This window comes from Amphibalanus amphitrite, unplaced genomic scaffold (genome assembly GCF_019059575.1).
Source record: "Amphibalanus amphitrite isolate SeventyFive unplaced genomic scaffold, NRLGWU_Aamphi_draft 000599F_arrow, whole genome shotgun sequence".
In the NCBI taxonomy this organism is placed as follows: Eukaryota; Metazoa; Arthropoda; class Thecostraca; order Balanomorpha; family Balanidae; genus Amphibalanus; species Amphibalanus amphitrite.
Window position 1 is genome coordinate 306,873 of NW_024882093.1, and position 19,402 is coordinate 326,274.

Below are 19,402 nucleotides of genomic sequence, written 5' to 3' on the forward strand. Positions count from 1 at the left end.
TAGACCTCTCCCCGCCCCCTCCCTCCCCGATCGCAGACGGGTGCACAGTTCAATCAGGCCCACCGGGCGTCGGGCAACGAGCGCATAAACCAGCCGGGTGCGAACTCGGCTGATATGAGGCGAAAGTGGCGCGCCCTCAGCGCCGCCGCACGTGTCCGCTGCGCCGAGATGGCCGCAGCGGCAGCGGCCAATGTGGCGCGGAACGGCGCAGGGGATCGCCGCAGTAGCTCGTCTCCGACAAACATGAGAGTGGCGCTGCTCGAGAGGCAGAATTGTCACAAGCACCTCCGGGGGATGATGGCCGACAGCTGGTGGGATGGTTACGGATAGAGGAGGGCCGGAGACGGATCTGTCAGGCTTTGGAGAGATGATATAAACTATTTTAGGATGTCTACATATGTAAAGAAAGCTCCATGTTTTTGTTCCCAAGAAAAGAAGCGAAAAAAGAAACATCAGACAGCCATGGCTTCGTTTACTGGATTTGATCCGAAGATATTTCGCTAAGATTTCCTCAATGTTTTGATATAACCATTCATCGTCGTGGTATTTTGCGGGTAACATCGCTTCATTTCAAAACATTCAGCTCGATTCAACTACAGCTTCAACTTGATGGCACGCACTGGAGTGGCATATAGGGCATATATCTGGCATATGACTGTATATTGCCAAGCCACTCACGTAGCTGGCCTTCTGGAAGAGACACATATTTCACAGCTACTATGTAGCCGTCAGCTGGAGGCCAATGTGCCCCTATTTATCGTCCAACTCTCGACATGAGCATTCGTGCAGCTGATTTCCATCAACAAGGCAATCAGTCGATTTAATTTCGTTATTTACACAGTGACTGAACGCATGTGATCTTAGGAAATGTTTGGCATAATGAAACGACTCGGAGCTGATTCCTACGTTCGTTTGTAAAGTACTCAATTTATGGACGTAGAAACCACATGCGTAGAATTTAGGAAACTAACGGGAGTACCAGCGATTTAGACTAGCTGTGTGGTGGGTGCGGCTACCGGCCTGTCAGAAAATCCCGGCTACCAGAGGACCCGGGCCTCGTGGGTGGTCCAGATGTTCCCGTGATGAAATGCGGCCGATAAAAGTCACATTTCCATTAAGCGTGGCGTATGGGGACGATTTTGGCAGCAGCCAACTCATTCTGTCATGGAGGCGCGAATACCGGCGGGATGAGAGCGACGGAAGGCGTAATTGGGCGTCAGGAAATGGAGGACCGTGCAACATAAAACTCAAAGGTGCTAATGAAAAACAAACACAGCGGCTACCTCCGGCGGATTTACTGCATATTTACGGCTTATGAAGATCGCAGAATCATAGAGCAGACTCATGGTGCTCTCGAAAATTTAGTTATAGCAGTTGCAACAACACTTGTCAAATCCTCAGGTAAGCCGTATTTGAGCATGATAACCCATTAGTTTGTGCTCCAATTATCAGGAAAATCGCTAGAGCCCTAGACAAATGAAGAATAGGCGAAGAATACCGATCTCCTTCCAAGACTGACAGAATTGGCTATACCTGCTGGCGGTTTTTGAATGCGCAGGCCGCCGAAGGCCGGCGGTGATTGTCGCGGGTGGTCGGAATCTTACGGCTGCTCGGAAATGGGGCCCGGGATCCACGAGCATCCAATGGCTCCCACTTCCCCGCCGGAATGGCCTCTTTCTGAATGGACCCCGCACACGCTTCATTCAGAACTCGTATGGCGGTGAAAGCCCCTCACGCGCATAGCATCACCTACTCCCTGGCTCGCCGAAAATCCCCGCGAGTGGCGGAGTCATGATAGGTAATTGGGTGCTACCTTGGAGCGCTCCGCTGGGAGCTACGCAGCAGCGTTCGGAGAAAATTCTTCACCTTCATGGCGCCAGTACATACAATGCCGAGTCCGAGCGTTGCGTTCGCATTGCTGGGAGACTTTTTCTTGTGCGTTCAGTTCAAGGCGCGAAGAAAAACAGCTCTAGAAATAGCCGGCCGAATACCGCCGTGACGTCACGGGGGTGGTGTGGTCTTGTGACGTCACTTGGATGTGAGAGCGGCGTGTGAACGATGTGAAAGGTGAGGCCGCAGTGCAGAGATACATGGTCCGGATGCCCGACTATGATCGCGGGCGGACGAGCCTGTATTAGTTGCCGCACCTGGCCCTGGGGAGCTGCAGTATGGCAGCGACTATGTAGTTTCTCTTTGGAGTTTGGTCTGTCAGCAAGATTGTTGCAATATTGCGTGTCGGGTCGCATCAAACTGGTGAAGTTACGTTGATCAAAGCAAATGTGATGCTAATTATATAAATCTAACTTAGCGAAAGTTATTAGAATAGCTTGGTTCGACACTCAGAATGTTTAAATTATATGAAATCAAACGAAAAGATTCTGATTTTGAATAGCTCAACACATGACTTGCTCAATCAAACCCACCCAAGATGTCCTAAATTAACAACAATAAGTTGACATGTCGAAAACATGAATTATGGAAGTCCGTGTCAAAGTTGTCAATAGATTCACAATGGCACATTGAAGAAGGCTAGTTCCTGCTGTTTAATATTCAGCCCACCTAACGTGGGTACCGCCCACCACCGTGAAACTGCTGAAGGAATACGACTCTGACCTTTGCTCTCACAGCCACAACCTCCTTTAGTTAAATGGCACTGCGTCCCAGGAGACTAACCACATGGGCACAGACTGCTACCAGCCTGTTACTAAGTTTGGGTATGCTTAGCCCTGATTGGTGTTATCTGTAATAAACTTATCATGGAAATCAGATGGATTAGTAACCTTTTGCTCATAACTAATGTAAGCCAAAAACAAATCCAAGTTAAATTCAAGTTAGTTATGAGCAAAGGTTACTAATCCATCTGATTTCCATTATAATCATAATCATGCTAAAAAAAAACGTTTCACACCATTCAATCATAAACTTATCACTTAAATCTTATATCTCTAACAATGTTTCCCTGCATCCTGCAGGGATCGCGTCCTCAAATGATTTCCCAGCTCACAAACAACCTTCAATTTTCTTATGATCCCAGCTCAGGTTAGTACAGTGATGACATAGTGTAATAAATAACGGAAACTATGCTATTAATTACACTATGGTAATGATTTGATTTGACCAATACAACTGTCTTATCGTTCAAGCAAACTTTGCTTCTTGGCGAGAGCCGCGGTGGCGCCGAGGGGACGACGATGGCGGCGGCGGCGGCGGTGATCGGGTGACGGCGGTGTGTGGTGGCAAATTACATCAGATCGGCGCCACCAGCCGAGCCCATCCGCCCATCACAGGGCTGGTATAGGATTAAACGGCGCCCCGCCGCCCCTGATCGACAACAGCTGCCGTCTACGGCAGGTCGGCGACCGAAAATGTCAGAGACGAAACGCTGCCAGCGCGGAACGGAAGCTCTCTGAGCATGGAGAAAGAACGGGCAAGGCAAGATCCTAAGCAAGAAGGTTATAAAGGATCTGTACAAGAACGGAACACACGCTAGGCGCAATACTGTACTGTATGTACTGCGGTGATTATTAGAGGATCATCAGACCACAGAGATGCAATGCATTTGTGAGTCAGGAGAACAAATTGAGTCTACAGATAACGGCTCATAAAAGTCATATAGGTCAGCACCAAATCATTAACGGAATTTTAATTATCACAGGCCTGTCACATCACCTTGGCATATCGTAACAATAATGAATAGGTATCAATCAATCAACATATCTACTTCATCAGCGCTCCGTACCAGTAGGGCGCCGACACCTGAAACAGCGGGTCGGCTTTCTTCCCGCGCCCAATTGATGGACAGACAATACCAGGCGATCACAAACACCCTGTCGGCTCTGTCGGCCTCGATCGTCCCTTCGGCGGCTCGAATTCCCTCGCGCTCGCCACCGACGCGATCGCAGCGCGGGAGAGCGAGCGCCCCAGCGAGCGCCCTTCGCCAGTCGACCGGAGCTTTCGAAAGCGGCGCACCATCTCGATAACAGGGCACCTTTGAACCGGCACGTACGCTTGTTGGCAGCCGGCGAATATGCACTACATTCTCAGAGCTGGGAGGTCCACAGGAAAATAACATTGTGCCTTACATAGGACAACTTCAGAGACCTCGAACTAAATATATTTTTACACCCATAAAAATCGAGGCGTTCCAAGCGTCTCTGCCTCCCTCCCCTCCTCTCCCCTGTCTCCTTTAGCTTCCCCTGTCTCCGTCAACTCTCCTTGTCTCCCTTATCTCTCCCCCGTCTCCCATACCTCTCCCTCTGTCTTAATCAGCCCTCCCCTGTCTCCGTCTATGCGTCTGTCTCTCTGCCTCCACTGTCTCTGTCTCCATCTCTCCCTGTCTCCGTGCCCCGGTCATCGCCTCACTGTGTCTATAGACTGAGCCGGGCGGCGGCTATATTCAGATACCGTTCTGTTGGTGTTACCAGGAGCGACAAAAAAGCACCGCGCCTCGGCGGCCGGCGCTTTTTAGACGCGCAAGAAAGCGATCCGGTTTCGTCCAGAGGTGTTAGGTCAGAGTCAGGCTCGCTCCGGTTCCTGGATGCTGGGCTCTGAGGTGCGATGCGCATGGGCGTTGCACAGGTCTGGTGCAAATGCTGCAGCAGTGCAGGTAAGGAATGGATCATTAACGTGCTCGATGAACCCAGAGTAGAACATTGAATGCAATAAATAGCTCTGCATACATCTGGACTTGCAGGTCGGGTGACGTGAATATTGCTGATTTTAGATAAGTAGGTGTAGCTGTACCTGGTTAAGTGAGTGGTACGGTACCGAAGAATATATGCGTTTAATTCGAAAGATAGCCAGTGCAGCCACAGCTGTAGTATGCTCCGCAGACGATACTCATACTCACTTATGATGATCTGTCACCGATAGCAAAACGACATTTCACTGCGTATAGCTAGTGCTTTCCTTTTCCATATTCTACAGTATGATTATCACACCTCCCTCTGTCCCCGCTCTCCCGTCTCCCATCCTCCGCCATGTCCTGTTCGTCCCTTCCCATCTCCCCGCCTTCTCTTCCCTTCCCTCTCCCTCTCCATCGCCTCCCCGCCTCTCCTCACCTGCGGCCGTGCTGCGCTGCTCCCTGAACTCCTGCAGCACAAAGAGCAGCAGCGCACCGTAGCCCGTGTGAAGGCCGTGACAGAGCACCTGGACCACACACGCCACGGTCACCACCACCACGCCCCAGCCACCCTCGGGGTAGTAGTGCTGACGAATCGTGGCCGTCTTTCCGTCTGTGGTGACACGCCGCGCGCGAGAGTCCCGCTCGCGCTGCACTTCGCGCACCACATCACTGGGCAGATCGCTACCGGCCGCGCTGGGGAGCTCGGAGTGGATCCCGCTCGCCTGCTCACTGCCTATACTGGGCTGCTCACTGACGATGCCGGAGTCCTTGCCGCCGCTGATGCCGCTCTCACTACGCGCTAGCTGGCGGCGCAGCTCGTCGTGCGGTAAAGAGCGCGAGCGCTTCACCTGGAGTCGCTGGCGCTGGTGGGAAGGACTGTGAAGGGCCGGCGGACGCACCGCCGTGGCTGCCATGGTGGTCGGCGGAGGTCAGCCGAGGTCACCGGGCCAGCGGAGGTCAATGAAGGTCACTGGAAGACTCCGGGATCACTGCAGGTCACTGTAAGCCACTCACAGACACCCGTTGTGGCCTGGGGTCGCTGAAGTCGCTGGAAGCTTCCCAATGTCAGTGAAGATCATGTGAGAGTTCAAGGTCTAGATGTGTAGCTTAGCTGATCTATAAATGCACCTTTCCGGGATCCAGGGTCTCTAGTCACTAACTGCACTTACTGCAGTATCACTTCGCGCTTTCGAGCTTCGCTTTGCGCCCTTCACAGGTGCCTTTTGTCAGGTCAGACCACTCCACGGCCAGTCCTCTTCTGCAGTGTCCTCCATCGCAGCTTCGCCAGTTCTCACCTCAGCGTCAGAGCGCCACCACCTGATGACACGTGTGAGCCATGTCAGCGGTGCCACGCCCGGTAGTTACGCTAATCACCCTCGCACCTCATTACCGCCCTAAGCGGCGCCAAAGTCGCTACTCCCCGCCTCCTCCGTCCTCCAGACTCCCGGCGGAGGACGGGGAGGTGGTGGCGACACGAGCCACAATGTGGGACCTCGGCCCAGGCGACGGGATGCCGTGCGATTTAACATTGTTCCCCCATAGCGGACAGGTTTCGGACGGGGCCGAGTGATGAATCGGACTTCGACGCCACGGGACTAATGAATAAATGATCAGACATCGTCAGACAACGGGCCGACGACCCTGTCCCAGAGCTGAGCCGAGAGTCCGCTCACCCGTCTGTCTGTCTGTCTGTCTGTCTGTCTTTCTGTCTATCTGTGTGCGTATCTGCGTTTGTATGTCGATGTGTGACTACGCACGCTGCTATGCGTACGCTTCTGTATGCACGCAGTTAAGGGCTGACCTCAAAGGGAGACCGCCACTCGCCATTGCTACTACTCATGCCCTATCCCCGCCGTCAGGAGCTCTCTGCACTACCGGCGACTGCCGCAGACGCGCTGAATTGGCCGCCATTTCGTACGGTGAAAAATCGCGGTCTTCCCGAGCCCAATTGCACGGTAATGAGGCGAATGTGCTGACCCGGTCAGCCGAGTCGGGCGCGGCGACATGCGCTGTTCAGTGCTCTGTGCTGGCCTGGTTAGACGCACAGTTAGTCAGGCACTTTATTTCCTGCATGGGTTAAATGTATGAGTGCATGTAGACTATAGAATGTGGTGCGTATGCAGGAAGAATATCAAAAAAAGAGACAAGCGGAAAGGATAACTAACACGGTTTTGTTTCCAAATAAGGATGCATTAATGCATGTTGCTTTGTATGGTTGGGTGATATATCCAAAGGTTCTTTCTAAATTTAGTATTACCTTCTACACAAACTAAGCGCCTGTGATGCTGTGTTGGAAATATCGAACATTATCTATTGATGCCGTACGACAAATCCTCAGCTCTCAGCAGTGATATCGCCTGTCACCGTTTAAGGTGACTGGACGACGGAGTCTCATCCCTCAAACGCGGATATGAGATTAAAAGTAGGTATGGTCACGAGAAAACGAGCTACTAAGCCGACTTCTGACGGTTCAGTGAATATTAACACTACTGTCGACCAAATATAGGAGTAAAACAAATCGCAGCAATTACAGAACACACCATTATGGGATGGAGCACGACCGAGGAAATATGAACCGCCATTGGCGCGATAGATGCACCAATGGCCTTGTAAGTGCACGCTTGATACTTTAGAGATGGGGCCTAATGATCCATCGCACCGTGCCGAATACATTTTGTTTGTTATCTGTCATGGTTATGTCAGAAACAAACGATTGGTCGATACCCGAACATATTGCTCGATCAATCTCTGAACTGATAGCTGCGCAGAACAAAAAATGCCGAGAATAGAAACCAATGAAGATATTGATGTAAAGATAATGATATTGATGTAAACTTTGACGATGCTAAAATAAATCCAGGAGAAACACCACGCTCCAGGAGGCACGATCCATCACAGGGCACGAGGAAGTCTAGGCGGTGGCCATCGGTACTTCACTTCATTGTGACGCAGTGAATCACGAGTGCAAAACTTGGCATATGGCATGGACAATATTACCCCAGACAATGTAAACCAAATGATATGTGACTACTGACTTGTAACTATCGAATAAGCTTAGGTTACTGTTTGAGACTTAGTTATTCGCTCATGAATCGAAACTCTCTAAAAACATTACTGTAATTTTTCTAGTGACTCGGGCCTTTGGGCAAACTAAATAATGAGACGTGATTTAGTGAATTAGGTTCCGTCACAAACATCCCCACATTATCCATGGAATTCTACATCCGTATTGCATTGTATAGAAGCAATTACTTTCCCTTGGCGCAATTGGGCTAATGAAAACTGTATCCTAGTGCATTTTGTGTCTCCCTTTTATAGAAACTTTGCGAGTCTCAGTGCTTTCCGGCTCGCTCCGCGTTGCTCGTGACTCGCAGACAATCGTTACCGGCAGAGACAAATTGTCGTGAAATCTCGACCAGACGGAACTCGGGATGCTAAATTTGCATCTTGTCCTCGGCAGAAGCCATTGGCTGACAAATGCGATGATGCCGGCAGTGCTGAAGCTGGCCGTACTCGTCTGATGGTGACACTGGGGGAGGGTCACTGGAAACCATGGCCGTGGAGGAGGCATGGTGGTGGTCATGACTATGCTGATGTTGGAGCATTAGGTCGATATTTTCTGGTGTCGGCTAATTTAGTTAGAAAAAAAAATCAGTTTGACTTTTTTTTAAGTGGCATAGTTGAGTCGAGTCGAGTGGCAGTCAACATTTTGATGGGAAATGGGAATAAATACACGAACTATCGAAGCTGAGAATGTAAAATGAAGATTAAAATGAGCGAAATCTTACGGAATTATGGTCAGTTTTATGATTGAGTTGATAGCACCAATAAATCGCTAGACTGCGCGAAACTGTCTTAACCCCACTCCACACTCGGCTCTCTAAAATGCCGTCACAACTCGGGCCATTATCAATTTCGACTGCCCATCAACAGCGCCCCAGATCCGGCCGTGCGCGTGAACCGTGTTTTTATTGCCCCGGGGCGGTGCGGGGCCGACCTCAGGTCACGAGCGCTCCCCCAGGGGTCGTGTCCGTGGCTTCCCATCTGATCCTGGCTGGGTGGCTTGTCCACTCAGAGCTGCGTATCGCGTGCTGAGAGATCCCGGGCCTGTCACGACGTTCGGACAGCAGCGATTGGATGGGGAGCGGGAGAGACTGCAGACGCGGCACTAACTGATCGAGTAGCTGATGAGAATAAAATCGTTTTCCCATCGGGGCAACGCAGTACTTGAAACTATAAAGCAAATCACTCATCTGGTACTCTGCAGTACCTTTACGGCCGTCTATACGTTTCTGCAATTCCACATCTGCTCCCATTTGCTATTTGTTCTATCCTTCCCTGGCGGCCTTTCTGCGTGTTTTCCTGTTCGCGCGACCGGCAGTCAGATTTACAAACGTCCCTATTTAGACCCGGATTTGTGCGAGCTGGGGCGTGCGGTGGCATACTAGAAGGCGACACGCCAGACGGGGGCGGAGGCGGGGGAGGGGGCGGCAAGCTGCTGCCACAAACGCGTTCTGGGTGTGCCCGAAGTACACCCAGACCGCCTGGGGCGATATGAAGGTGGCAGAGCAGGTGGCGGGCGGCGAGTGGTAGGCTTGGACGACAATGTTTGCTGGTGCACTTATGGCAAATAAGACTAGCATCGTAACGAAAACTATCGCAATTGATGGGCGTAACGGAGTTTTGGTTAAAGTGAGATACCTCGATTTTAATTTAAGATAAAGTAGCAGGGTTGCGTTATCTCAGGGCGAGACAAAAATGGATCAATCAAAGTATTTTAGAAATCACCAATAAGTCAAGAGGATTAGGAACCATTTAGCACAGTCTTCAAATGTCCCGGCAAAATATCCCATCATTAATTTCGCCCAGAGCGTGTGGGCATCAGTTCGCCCACGTCTCCGGTAACAATTGAGACCACGGCGGTCGTTGGCGTCCATTCCGGGTCGAATTCCGACAGTGGCTGCTCGTAAAGCTGGCGCTCATCAGCGTTACCAGCGTTACCATCGCATCAGCGTTACCCTCTGCCGTTGGACCCAGCGGGCCGCCCGCCCGCCGCCCGTGGTGAGCCCGCGCAGCGCAGTGGGTATCACGGCAGAGGTGATACCGCCCCAGTGCAGCGCGGCGGTGAGACCGGACCCGCCGATCGAGAGCGGTATATCTCACACCGAGGTGAGACTGACTCGGCACAATCGTCACAGCGGGATACCGGGTCGAATCACGGCGAGGGTGTGATGAGTAAACGAATGGGGGGGGGGGGGAGCGAGCGGCGAGTGGGGATGCACGAGATAGTCAGGAAAACTATGACAGTTTCCGGCATCATGCGACCGTAATCCGTATCAATTGATGCATGAATGATACCCTGCAGACGTGAGCCTGTCTGCTGGAATGATTATAAACGAGAGGATATTTAAATTAATCATTTATAGTGCGGACCGAAGGGTGCCGAATAGTGTGCACCGAAGAGTCGTCAGGCCTGACCGACTGGTAAGGGCAGACTACCTCAGTTTCTTCTGATTCTGATCGTTGCAGATGTATCACATACTTAGATACTGAGCATGAAGACACGACAATGACGTGGACCGAATCACCGGACCCGGACCTTCCTTCCGGACCGGGCCTTCTGATGGCTCAACTTTTCCGAAATGAGAAATTGAGGGCTGGATGTCTGACAAAACTCAATTATAAGCTATAACATGTTCGCTGAAGCAAGTTTAATTGCAAATTAATTTGCAGGTGACCTAACGCTATTCTAAGAATCGTAAGGTACTTTGTTGCGCCATAAATCGTACTACTGCAAGAGGAATAACAAGTACCCTACCGCGCTCGGGCAGGACTTTTATTGATATAGTCCATTGTAATCGCAGTAATGGAGACACTGTAGCGAATTATGTCATGGAGCATGCAAATACGGACATGACAATGATAGAGATGCAAGTCTGAGGATGCTAAAGGGTGAATAGAACAGATGATAAAGGAAAAAGACCACGACACTGAGAAATGGAGAGACGTAGTCAGTGAAAGCAAAAGAATGAAAGTAACAAATGAGCGAATGAAGAAGCACAAAAACCTAACTTGCGACTTGCAAATGTATCTGTGTTTACTGTGTATAAAAAGCGCTGTGTGTGGGTGAAAGAGTGAAGGAGGAGACACATGCTCCTCTCCTCTCCCCAGACAGAGCTGGGCGAGCAAGATGACCCCGCTTCTCAGATGGAGGTGGACAAGTTCCAGAGGTGCCGCGCGACGACCTCGGTTTGTCATGCAGAGTGGACGTCCTGCGCGGCCCACGTGCGCGCGCTTTTTTCGCGCCAAAAAAGCGCGTGCGGTCGCCAGGGCCACCATCTGGTCGGCAACGTCTCTCCGACGACCTCTGGACAGAGGGACGGGGTGGCACGAGGAGGGTTTGAGACGGGTACCGGTGTCGCCAGGCTGGAAAGGCAGGTGTAGGAGCAGGGCTGGCACGTGACCTGGCCACCGCTGGCTTAGTGCGCCATGTCTTGGCAGCTAAAACCCCTGCTGATGAGAGCCTGGTGTAGAATCCAGAAGATTTGATTTCGGCAGAAACGGAGAGCTCAAGAACTGCCACAATCACCTTTTTATTGAAACTTATCATTGCGCATTTGGATAATTGGCGATCCAGTGTTGCTAAACTATCCCTCTTTAACTCAACGTATAGATAACATGAATCAATGCATCAACAACGCACTTCTCAATAATTTTCTGCACTTTGAGGCGCTTTGAGCTGTATAATGCCGCATAGCTCTTCCAGGCCAAACGATTCTTGTTCATTGTCAAGCACAGTCCGGGAATAAAGAGTTATAGAGGGATACATTGAGCATTCATTACAGTTATGTGTAAATGTGGTAGGCTAACTTTAACATTGGCCACATGCTAGCCAGACTCTTGGTCAAACGAAGAGCCTTCATCTAGGATCCCATTCCTCACATGTGCCGCTAAGGGTGATGTCACGTCATGATTTGCACACCCCAGGTGTTAATTGCAACACTGCGGTCTGGTGTGAGCCGCCATTTATCACGAATTTTAGCGCAGTGCCGGTGTACCATGTCGGTTTCGGGGTGTTTGGGTGATTTGTTTATGACATATAGAGAGCAGTGTAGCAGTGTTACGTTGCGGATTTACGAGCGCTAATTATGTGGTGTGAGAAAAATTATCGCTGACAAAATGGTGTGAAGATAACTCGGATAATGTACCCCGGACACAGAAAGATGAATACTAATGTGAACACTAGTCACGAGGCAGAGCAGCTTTTTTGAGCACGACATTTTGTATCGGTAAGAAGTTAGCTATATGCCCAATTGTTCAATACAGGCATTAGAGTCGATTGGCGGTGCACTTCCACGGGACTGAAGTGGTCACGCCGGAAATGAGAGGACGCGCACGATCTAACGACCTCCATAAAACGCCACAGCTCCTGACAACGGAGCGGGGGAGGGGTCGCCACTGAACGAGAAGACTGACCGCCGTCGACTGCCGACGCTGACGACGGCGGCCGAGCGGCGCCGACACTTTTACGGCCCGGCTGGAGACCGTCCCCGTATCAGGACTCCTTGGCCGTGTCAAACACCAGGCTGGCTGGCTGACCGCAGACAGCAGACAGCTCTGGAAGCACCGCGAAACTGCGGCATTTTGGCACGAGCCTCGTGTGACGTGCTGTGTAAATCAGCGCATTTGATTGGTTACGGCTGCTGATCAGTGTGCGACACGCGATTTGATTGGTGGAGATCCCCCGCGCTGCTGGCCCGTGCACCGATTAGACATGATATGTTGTTCGCAGTGAATTATTGGTGATAAAACAAACAGCGCGTTCCAACGTACTTTATGTGACGTTCGGTGGAACAGATGGACATATTTCGGAGATGAGTAAGACTTCTGATCTGATAGTTACTTGTTACAGAGGCGGGTGTCACTGTAACACCGGACTTTATATTCGGGATTTGTTTCCGTCTTCTTTTCGAGTCTTTCTCAATGTCGCGACTGTTTATTGAAGTGTCGGGTCGGCGCTCCCCTCGCCCGGGCGGTGGTTAGGGGGCACCCCCGGGAAAGATGATTTTCCGGGGGTGCGGGCGGGGGCTCGCGGTCCGTCTGGCCGTCAAACATAAAAACCACGTTTATTGTAGGGTAGTAGTTCTCTTGACCGTCTTTCCTTCCCAACTGTATTCCTTCTCCGTTTTTTTTTTCTCGTTGATGTTACCTCTCATTTTCGTTATATTGCTTAAATTGCATTAATTTTCTACTCCAACCACCTCGGAACTGGCCTCTGTGGGCTGTCTGACAACAAGCTCTGCTTAGTTGGACAGCTTTACAGAGGCTCAGTGAATGACCTTGCTTGAATTTGACCAGAAATGACCATCTACGACCATCTTCCATGTATGTATGACTGCTCCCCCTCCCCTTCCTCCCACTAACAATACCCTGTGTAAGTGTGCATCAGTGGGCGTTTCAGGCGTAGAAGGGCAGTCACCAACTGTTTTCAGTTGTGACTACTTTGCTTCTCTTAAGCTACTATATTAACAGCATGCATACTCCACTGATATTTCTCTCGTTTTTTTGCATTTTTTTTGTTTTTTCCTTACTCTTAGCTGGGAGTGCCGCGACTTATCATTTTAAGTTCACTGGTGTTAACGTAAGGTTCTGTGTGTCGCTGGGATAGAGGGAGGGGGCACTCCTGGTCACCTGTTCATGGGTGGCGGTGTAGAAAAAAAACTACTCCGTCGAAAAAAAAAGTGATGTGACGCTCATTTACGATACAGCTGTCCATAGCTAAGTGAGGGATGAAAATGACGAACTGCTGCGAAGGTGCTGTCGAATGACTTAAGACGATGACATAACAGGCTATAGATGTTGAGTTTAAATAAAAAACAGCAATTAAAAAACAACAATATTTTGCATTATAGTTACCTTCTTTTTAATGCAATTTCTACGCCTAAATAATGCTTTTCCCTTGGCAATATGTAAAGCGACACAGCTATATGGATGGGCAGTCGCATTTGAATTCATAAATAACATTAGTCTGTCAAATATGATACGCTCATAACTATTCTTAGTTACAACCTTCACTCACGAAAAAGTACCTTTAGTCTAACAAACCTTAACAAACCTTAGGAAGAACGGAGTTAAGGCACCTGGGTCACTTTGCACGTGAATTATATGGTTCTGAGAAAGTTTATGTGAAAAAAAGTGAGAGGAATGTTCTCGTATAGATGTAAGGCAACAAAAGGTACGTGCATCAACGGATCTCACGCTTTAAATCCGTTCTTTTTAAATTCTGAAGTTTGTCAGACTATAGCTTTAAATTAAAATGTACAATTTAAAAAGTTTAAGTCGCTCGAACAAAATAATTCCCCAACTTAGAACAGTGGTAAATACATAAAGATACAGGATATGGGTTGGCAGTGAAAATTGTCAAAAACGTTTAAGTTAATTCATGGGTGCAGCTTTGATGTGTTTGGCATGGAAAGATCAACGTTAGCTAATAGCTTTTTTAAAGTGGTGTGGGTTTCCCCATCAAATAGTGTTTTTATCTGTGCTCTTCTTATGCACATTGCACTGTAGGTATCTCCAAACATAAACATGCAAATGGTACAAGGTCGTAGATATCAGGGATGAAAATTATTTGGGATAGCTTTTCGACACATTGCAGTGTAGATTTATATTTTACGAGGGCGGATTATATATGATCGAATTTCATAATGACTCTAAAAAGGTTTTTCACCCATTTGTCACATTACATGGGGTGAGTTCGCAATATCTGAAGCAACAAAGGGAACAAAATATTTGCAGTATACTCAATGGTTCGACTTAGTCCTCTTCCAAGATACGCTCCCACCTCCCATGGCTTGAGGAAATAGATTGGCCCGCGCAGAAACACATGCTTCCCATCACCTAGGTCGTTGCAATTTGGATAAAACTGAAGGACGCTTTTATAACTTTCTCCAAGTGCCTGTCATATTGAGCATCATGTTTGCATACCACACATAATTTTGGACCAGCAATTAGAATCAATTACTTTCTACTTATTTCGACCACCAGACGCGGCACCGCTGCGGCTCACCCACCAGCTCTGTCTCTTCTCTTCCGTACCACTCTCGTCGACACTGTCCACCACTCTCTCCGTGCCCTGCTGGGTCCTCAGCAGTGCCTCGGCCTCTCGCACTGTCGCAAACCTTCCCGACCCTCCCCGCGCGACTGCGGACGCCGCGGCACACCGTACAAGACTGAGGTGCCCGTCCGCGGCGGCGGCGGCGGCGGCGGCGGCGGCGGCGGCGGCGAAACCGCCCCCGCCCCCGCCCCAGTTTGCTCAGCATGCGTGGCCCAGCCGCTGTGTGAGGGCAGGCAAGCCACTGCACTCGCTCAGCTATGTCACTGGTTGATTCGATGTCTTCAGTTAGAAAAACGGTGCACAAACGATTGATCCATTAAAACTGGCATGCAAATAGGAAAGACGCATAAAGCCTCTCATCACTAAAGACACTACTGCCTTTTCAATATCGTCGAATTGAAATCGATTCAGATGTCGGGTATGATATAAATTCATCCTATACCCAGCTGTCTGCGTTTCATGCTCACAAATAATTTATTTAATCTTATTACTGAATCTTACTCTTGCCCCATAACTCCCCTTCTCTCTGTCATCCTCTGCTATCTCCACATGCCTGAGAGGTTGAACATCACACTGTAGGTATATTGGACACATTTCATGCTCGAGGACTCCTAATAAAGGCTGTGTGTATGCGCCTCGCCTGCCCCTCAGCGTAGTGAAGGCCCGCCGAGCTTTTATCTCGCGAGTCGCATGACAATTAAAAGTTTACGGCATTTTGATCAAAGGGGTTGTTGCGCTTTACCGTGTTTTACGGATTGAACATGCCCACAGAGCATGTAACTGCCTATACTTTAGGTGAAAGAAAGGATCTATATGTGCATTTGATCTATGCATGCCCCATCTGGGCATTGTTTCTAATTGTGTTACGAGTATTAGCCTGTGATAACAATTATAAATGCGTGTATCTAGCAAACGAATGGCTCGTTAAATTCGACCCGACTTTAACGTGAGACAGTGAGATATTGTTGAATGGTCTCCATTATGCCTATATTGGGGGAGTATGTCCAATACGTGCAAAGCGAAACGTGCATGGCAATTATCTGCCTTTCTGGCTGCTGGATATTTAATATCCCAATGTTCTATAGATACTTCAATTGCACAATGAAAACTTCAAGTAAGGCATCTTCTAATTTTGAACAGTGTGCAGTGTTCTATAGATACTTCAATTGGACAAGGAAAACTTCAAATATGATGCATCTTCTAATTTTGGTGCTTAACCATCAACGTATTGTTATTGAAATACTCTACGAATAATAAAGTGATTTTTCTCAAACAATCTTTATTTAGAGAACACATGGGAAGGCTTCTCCCGAACCGGGCTCTCAGTACGACCTATGACCATAGGCTGACCGTGTGTGGCCATCTGACACTGGCTGTCGAGGTGACAGGAGTTATGTGCCACATCAACGCAGAAGATGCCACGATCGCATCCACCCTCCAAAGTGATTTGAATACAATGAAGCCGAGTTGTGAGTCATAAAACAACAGGCAAAACATTGGCTTCACCCTGAGACAGAGATAAAGTCATTCGTGACGCGTCCAGAGCGCATTGGTTATTAATTTGTAGCCGTCAATGGCGATGGCTGCATCTGTAATGTGTCGTTCAGGGAACATATGTCAAGGAAGGTCGACCGCGTGCGGCAATAAAATGTCTATGTCTATGAGATGACGGAACAGGCTGAGTGAGATTGCATAGGTGCAAAGAAACGACATTTTCGGGAAATGCATCGTTTCCGCATTGGACGTGTTTGGCCACCCTTTTCATGTCAGTACCGTCTAAGTTATATGTTTGTCTTGCATAGTTGTGCCGCAAAAGACGAAAAATAAAATATTTAATGAAATACTAGACATATAATATGGAACAAGTGCTGATTCGTGCGTGGCGAGCGATTGACTCTAGACAGAGGCATCCATGAATGCATTTTTGATGGCCACCCTGGCCGAATTTAGTGGCCTTATCCCGTCGTCTGCTCACGCACAGGCGTCATTGCTCGCCGCTGAGAAGTGATTTGATTTCATGCTCAGTCAGCCAAGTCTGAATCAAACCTTTCTTCCGGGGAAATTTATCGCTCTCTGGCGTGATATACCGACATTGGCGACCATGGGAGAGTCGCCGTGTGGTCGAGATTTAGTCCGCAGTCCCAGACCTCGTGTTACGAAGATACGGCTCATGGGTTTCCAGAAAAAAGACGATCCTTGTGCACAAAAAATTGCCGTTGCCTATGTTTCATTGATTCGTGTAATACAAATGAGACACGTTATATACATGCATCTATATCGTTTCTGCCATCGAAGGTATGTCGTTTTCTAGACCCATCTTTTTACAGTATCGTATTCTACACATAACATCCATAGCTACTTGGAAGGTATTCGCGCATGGATGTAACTGAAAATGTCCGTAGAATAGCACGAAGGTGATTCTCGATTTGTGTCAGCTGCAGTGACGTTGACCCGCCATTGTGTCAACTCGAGTTCGTATTGACTGGCTACCGACACGATCACAGTTGCAGTTGACTCTCGGCGGTGTCAGTTCCAGTTGACGTTGATCAACTGCCGTGTCAGCACGCCTAACTGGTCGGTAAATTAGTACCCAACTGCCGGCCAGTGTTCTGATACCATCTCCACGGTATTCACAGGTGTCACCAGCCTGGCCGGTGTGGCATGGGGACCCGACAGAGATGCCAGTTTGAGGATAATGTCAACCCACATACGGCCGATGCAGAGCTCATTAATCATAAATCCTAACGAAGAATAGTTTCGACTTTGTGCTAGGAATAATTTATGTGAACAAGCCTTCCTGAGGTAAGCGGAAGCACATCCAGATGAGGGCATTATCTATGTACTATTACATGCACTGTGGATAAGTGGTGTCAATTTGCACCTCTTCGTTCGGCCGTATTTTGTCCACGCCCCTAGTTGTCGGTGCCGGTAAATAATGGGCTAACGAAGAGGATACCACGCGCTTAGCGGCACACCGAGATGTTCCCCAGACAAGCGGCTCGTCTGATGACATAGATTGGGTGGACAGGCGTAAAAAGATGGCCAACAGATAAGTTACGGCGACGCAGATGCCTTATATCCCGCGTTTTCAATGCAATTAAATCAGGTAGGCAGCCGGCAGGTATCATAACATTTAAAACTCTGAGCCACATCGTTAGTGAGGTCAATGGATGTGTGTAAGTACTGGGTAGCAAGTCCTGATATGAAATAGGTATACAGAACAGTTTTATATAAAAGAATATTTGAAAATTAGTGCACCTTATCCGATGTTTTAGAATAAACAAAAAACGTTCAACAAAGCAAAAAGACATGACAGGCTCTAATAGATATACTTTTTTCCGTCAGTGAGTAATGAGCACGGAAGCAAACTTAGTATGACCTATCAATTCATACATTTTTTAGGGTTCTTAGTCATTAACGTGCTATAACTGAAGCGTGACATCACATACCTACTGTCAAAGACGACTTGTAAAGGATACGCAAACAAGGCAATCGCCAAATCTCCAGATGGTCGACTATAAGCTGTTTTCAGGCAGTGTGGACATAAGTGGACGATCCAAGCAAACAAACGAAGGCGCCCCGTCCCAAATGTCACGTTTGTGTTCGCCATGTTGGCTGTCCGACGAGCGAAGAGCACGACAACACGACATTTATAAATACGTGGCTGTTGTCACATGTGAGCTGGGAGCGGCGTATTTGCATTATTTACCGATCAAGGACTGTTGTTTCTTCTGTTGGGTCTGGTAATGGTCTCCCTGACCAGTTATCTGCTCGGCAGGATGAATAATAGATCAGACGAAAAAATACAATAGCCCACAGGACAGCACACAAAAGTGGCTTAAAATGGCCCAGAAGAAACATGGCAGCCATTATAGGACGCCTCAGCACCAGACCAACGATGGCGTAGTGTTTGGCTTATTAACCCGCGCGGGGCTGGGGTCTCCAGCCGAACGCGCGGGGCTGGGGGGGGGGGGTAAATTTTACCCCCCCCCCTGTTATCTCCCGAACTAATGGTCCGATTTGGAAACTTCAAACGCCAATCGAAAGCTCTCATCACGAACAACTTAAAACATGTACTTAATTTAAAGTTTGAGGTCAAGGTCAAGGTCAGGTCAAGGGTACAAATTGCAAGTTTCTACAGTATCGGCCTTGCACCGTAGTTGCCGAAGAATGGAGTCATGGACTGAGACTGATTGCCCAAAACGTGTTCATAGGCTGCCAAGACAATATTCGTTGCATACAATATCATTCAGAGGTCAAGGTCAAGGTCAGGTCAGGTCAGGTCACCAAAAAACAAAATATAGAAAAGGGCATGTGCGACACGTTTTATGGGTCATTTTACTCATAGAATTCAATAGGCACACTCAATAAGTGATATGGACCACCTCTGGATGAATTTCAGGTCGAGGTCAGGTCAAGGTCAGGTCAAGTGAGGTCAAATTTTGAAGTTGGTTGTTAAGTAGAGTTGCAAAGTTTCCCTACCGCACTACCGGCATGCCGGTAAATTTTCACTACCGCAGGTTTTTTCGTGGTATCTGGCATGTCCTGCCGGTAGCATGCCGGTATTTTTGATTTTGCACAAAAATAGAAAATATCAGCATATGGTTTAAACTTTGGGCACTAAGAGGCTATCAAATTATAATAGCAGCAATATTAGCCAC

The 19,402-nt window shown here is 48.7% G+C and overlaps 1 protein-coding gene across 2 annotated transcripts in view; it reads right to left on the reverse strand.

Moving 5' to 3' along the window:
* LOC122394561 (monocarboxylate transporter 10-like) overlaps nucleotides 1-14,858 on the reverse strand; it is a 58,457-nt gene extending 43,599 nt beyond the window's left edge. The window contains exons 1-2 of one of the 2 annotated variants that reach the window (XM_043391528.1): nucleotides 14,698-14,858; nucleotides 5,061-5,941 (exon numbers count right to left, since the gene is read on the reverse strand). In XM_043391528.1, the coding sequence (XP_043247463.1) occupies nucleotides 5,061-5,538 (478 nt within the window). In that variant the 5' untranslated portion in view covers nucleotides 5,539-5,941; nucleotides 14,698-14,858. Of the gene's footprint in view, nucleotides 1-5,060; nucleotides 5,982-14,697 lie in introns of those variants that run through there. The other variant, XM_043391527.1, reaches the window with a different exon arrangement.
* Nucleotides 14,859-19,402: the final 4,544 nt, after the last annotated feature.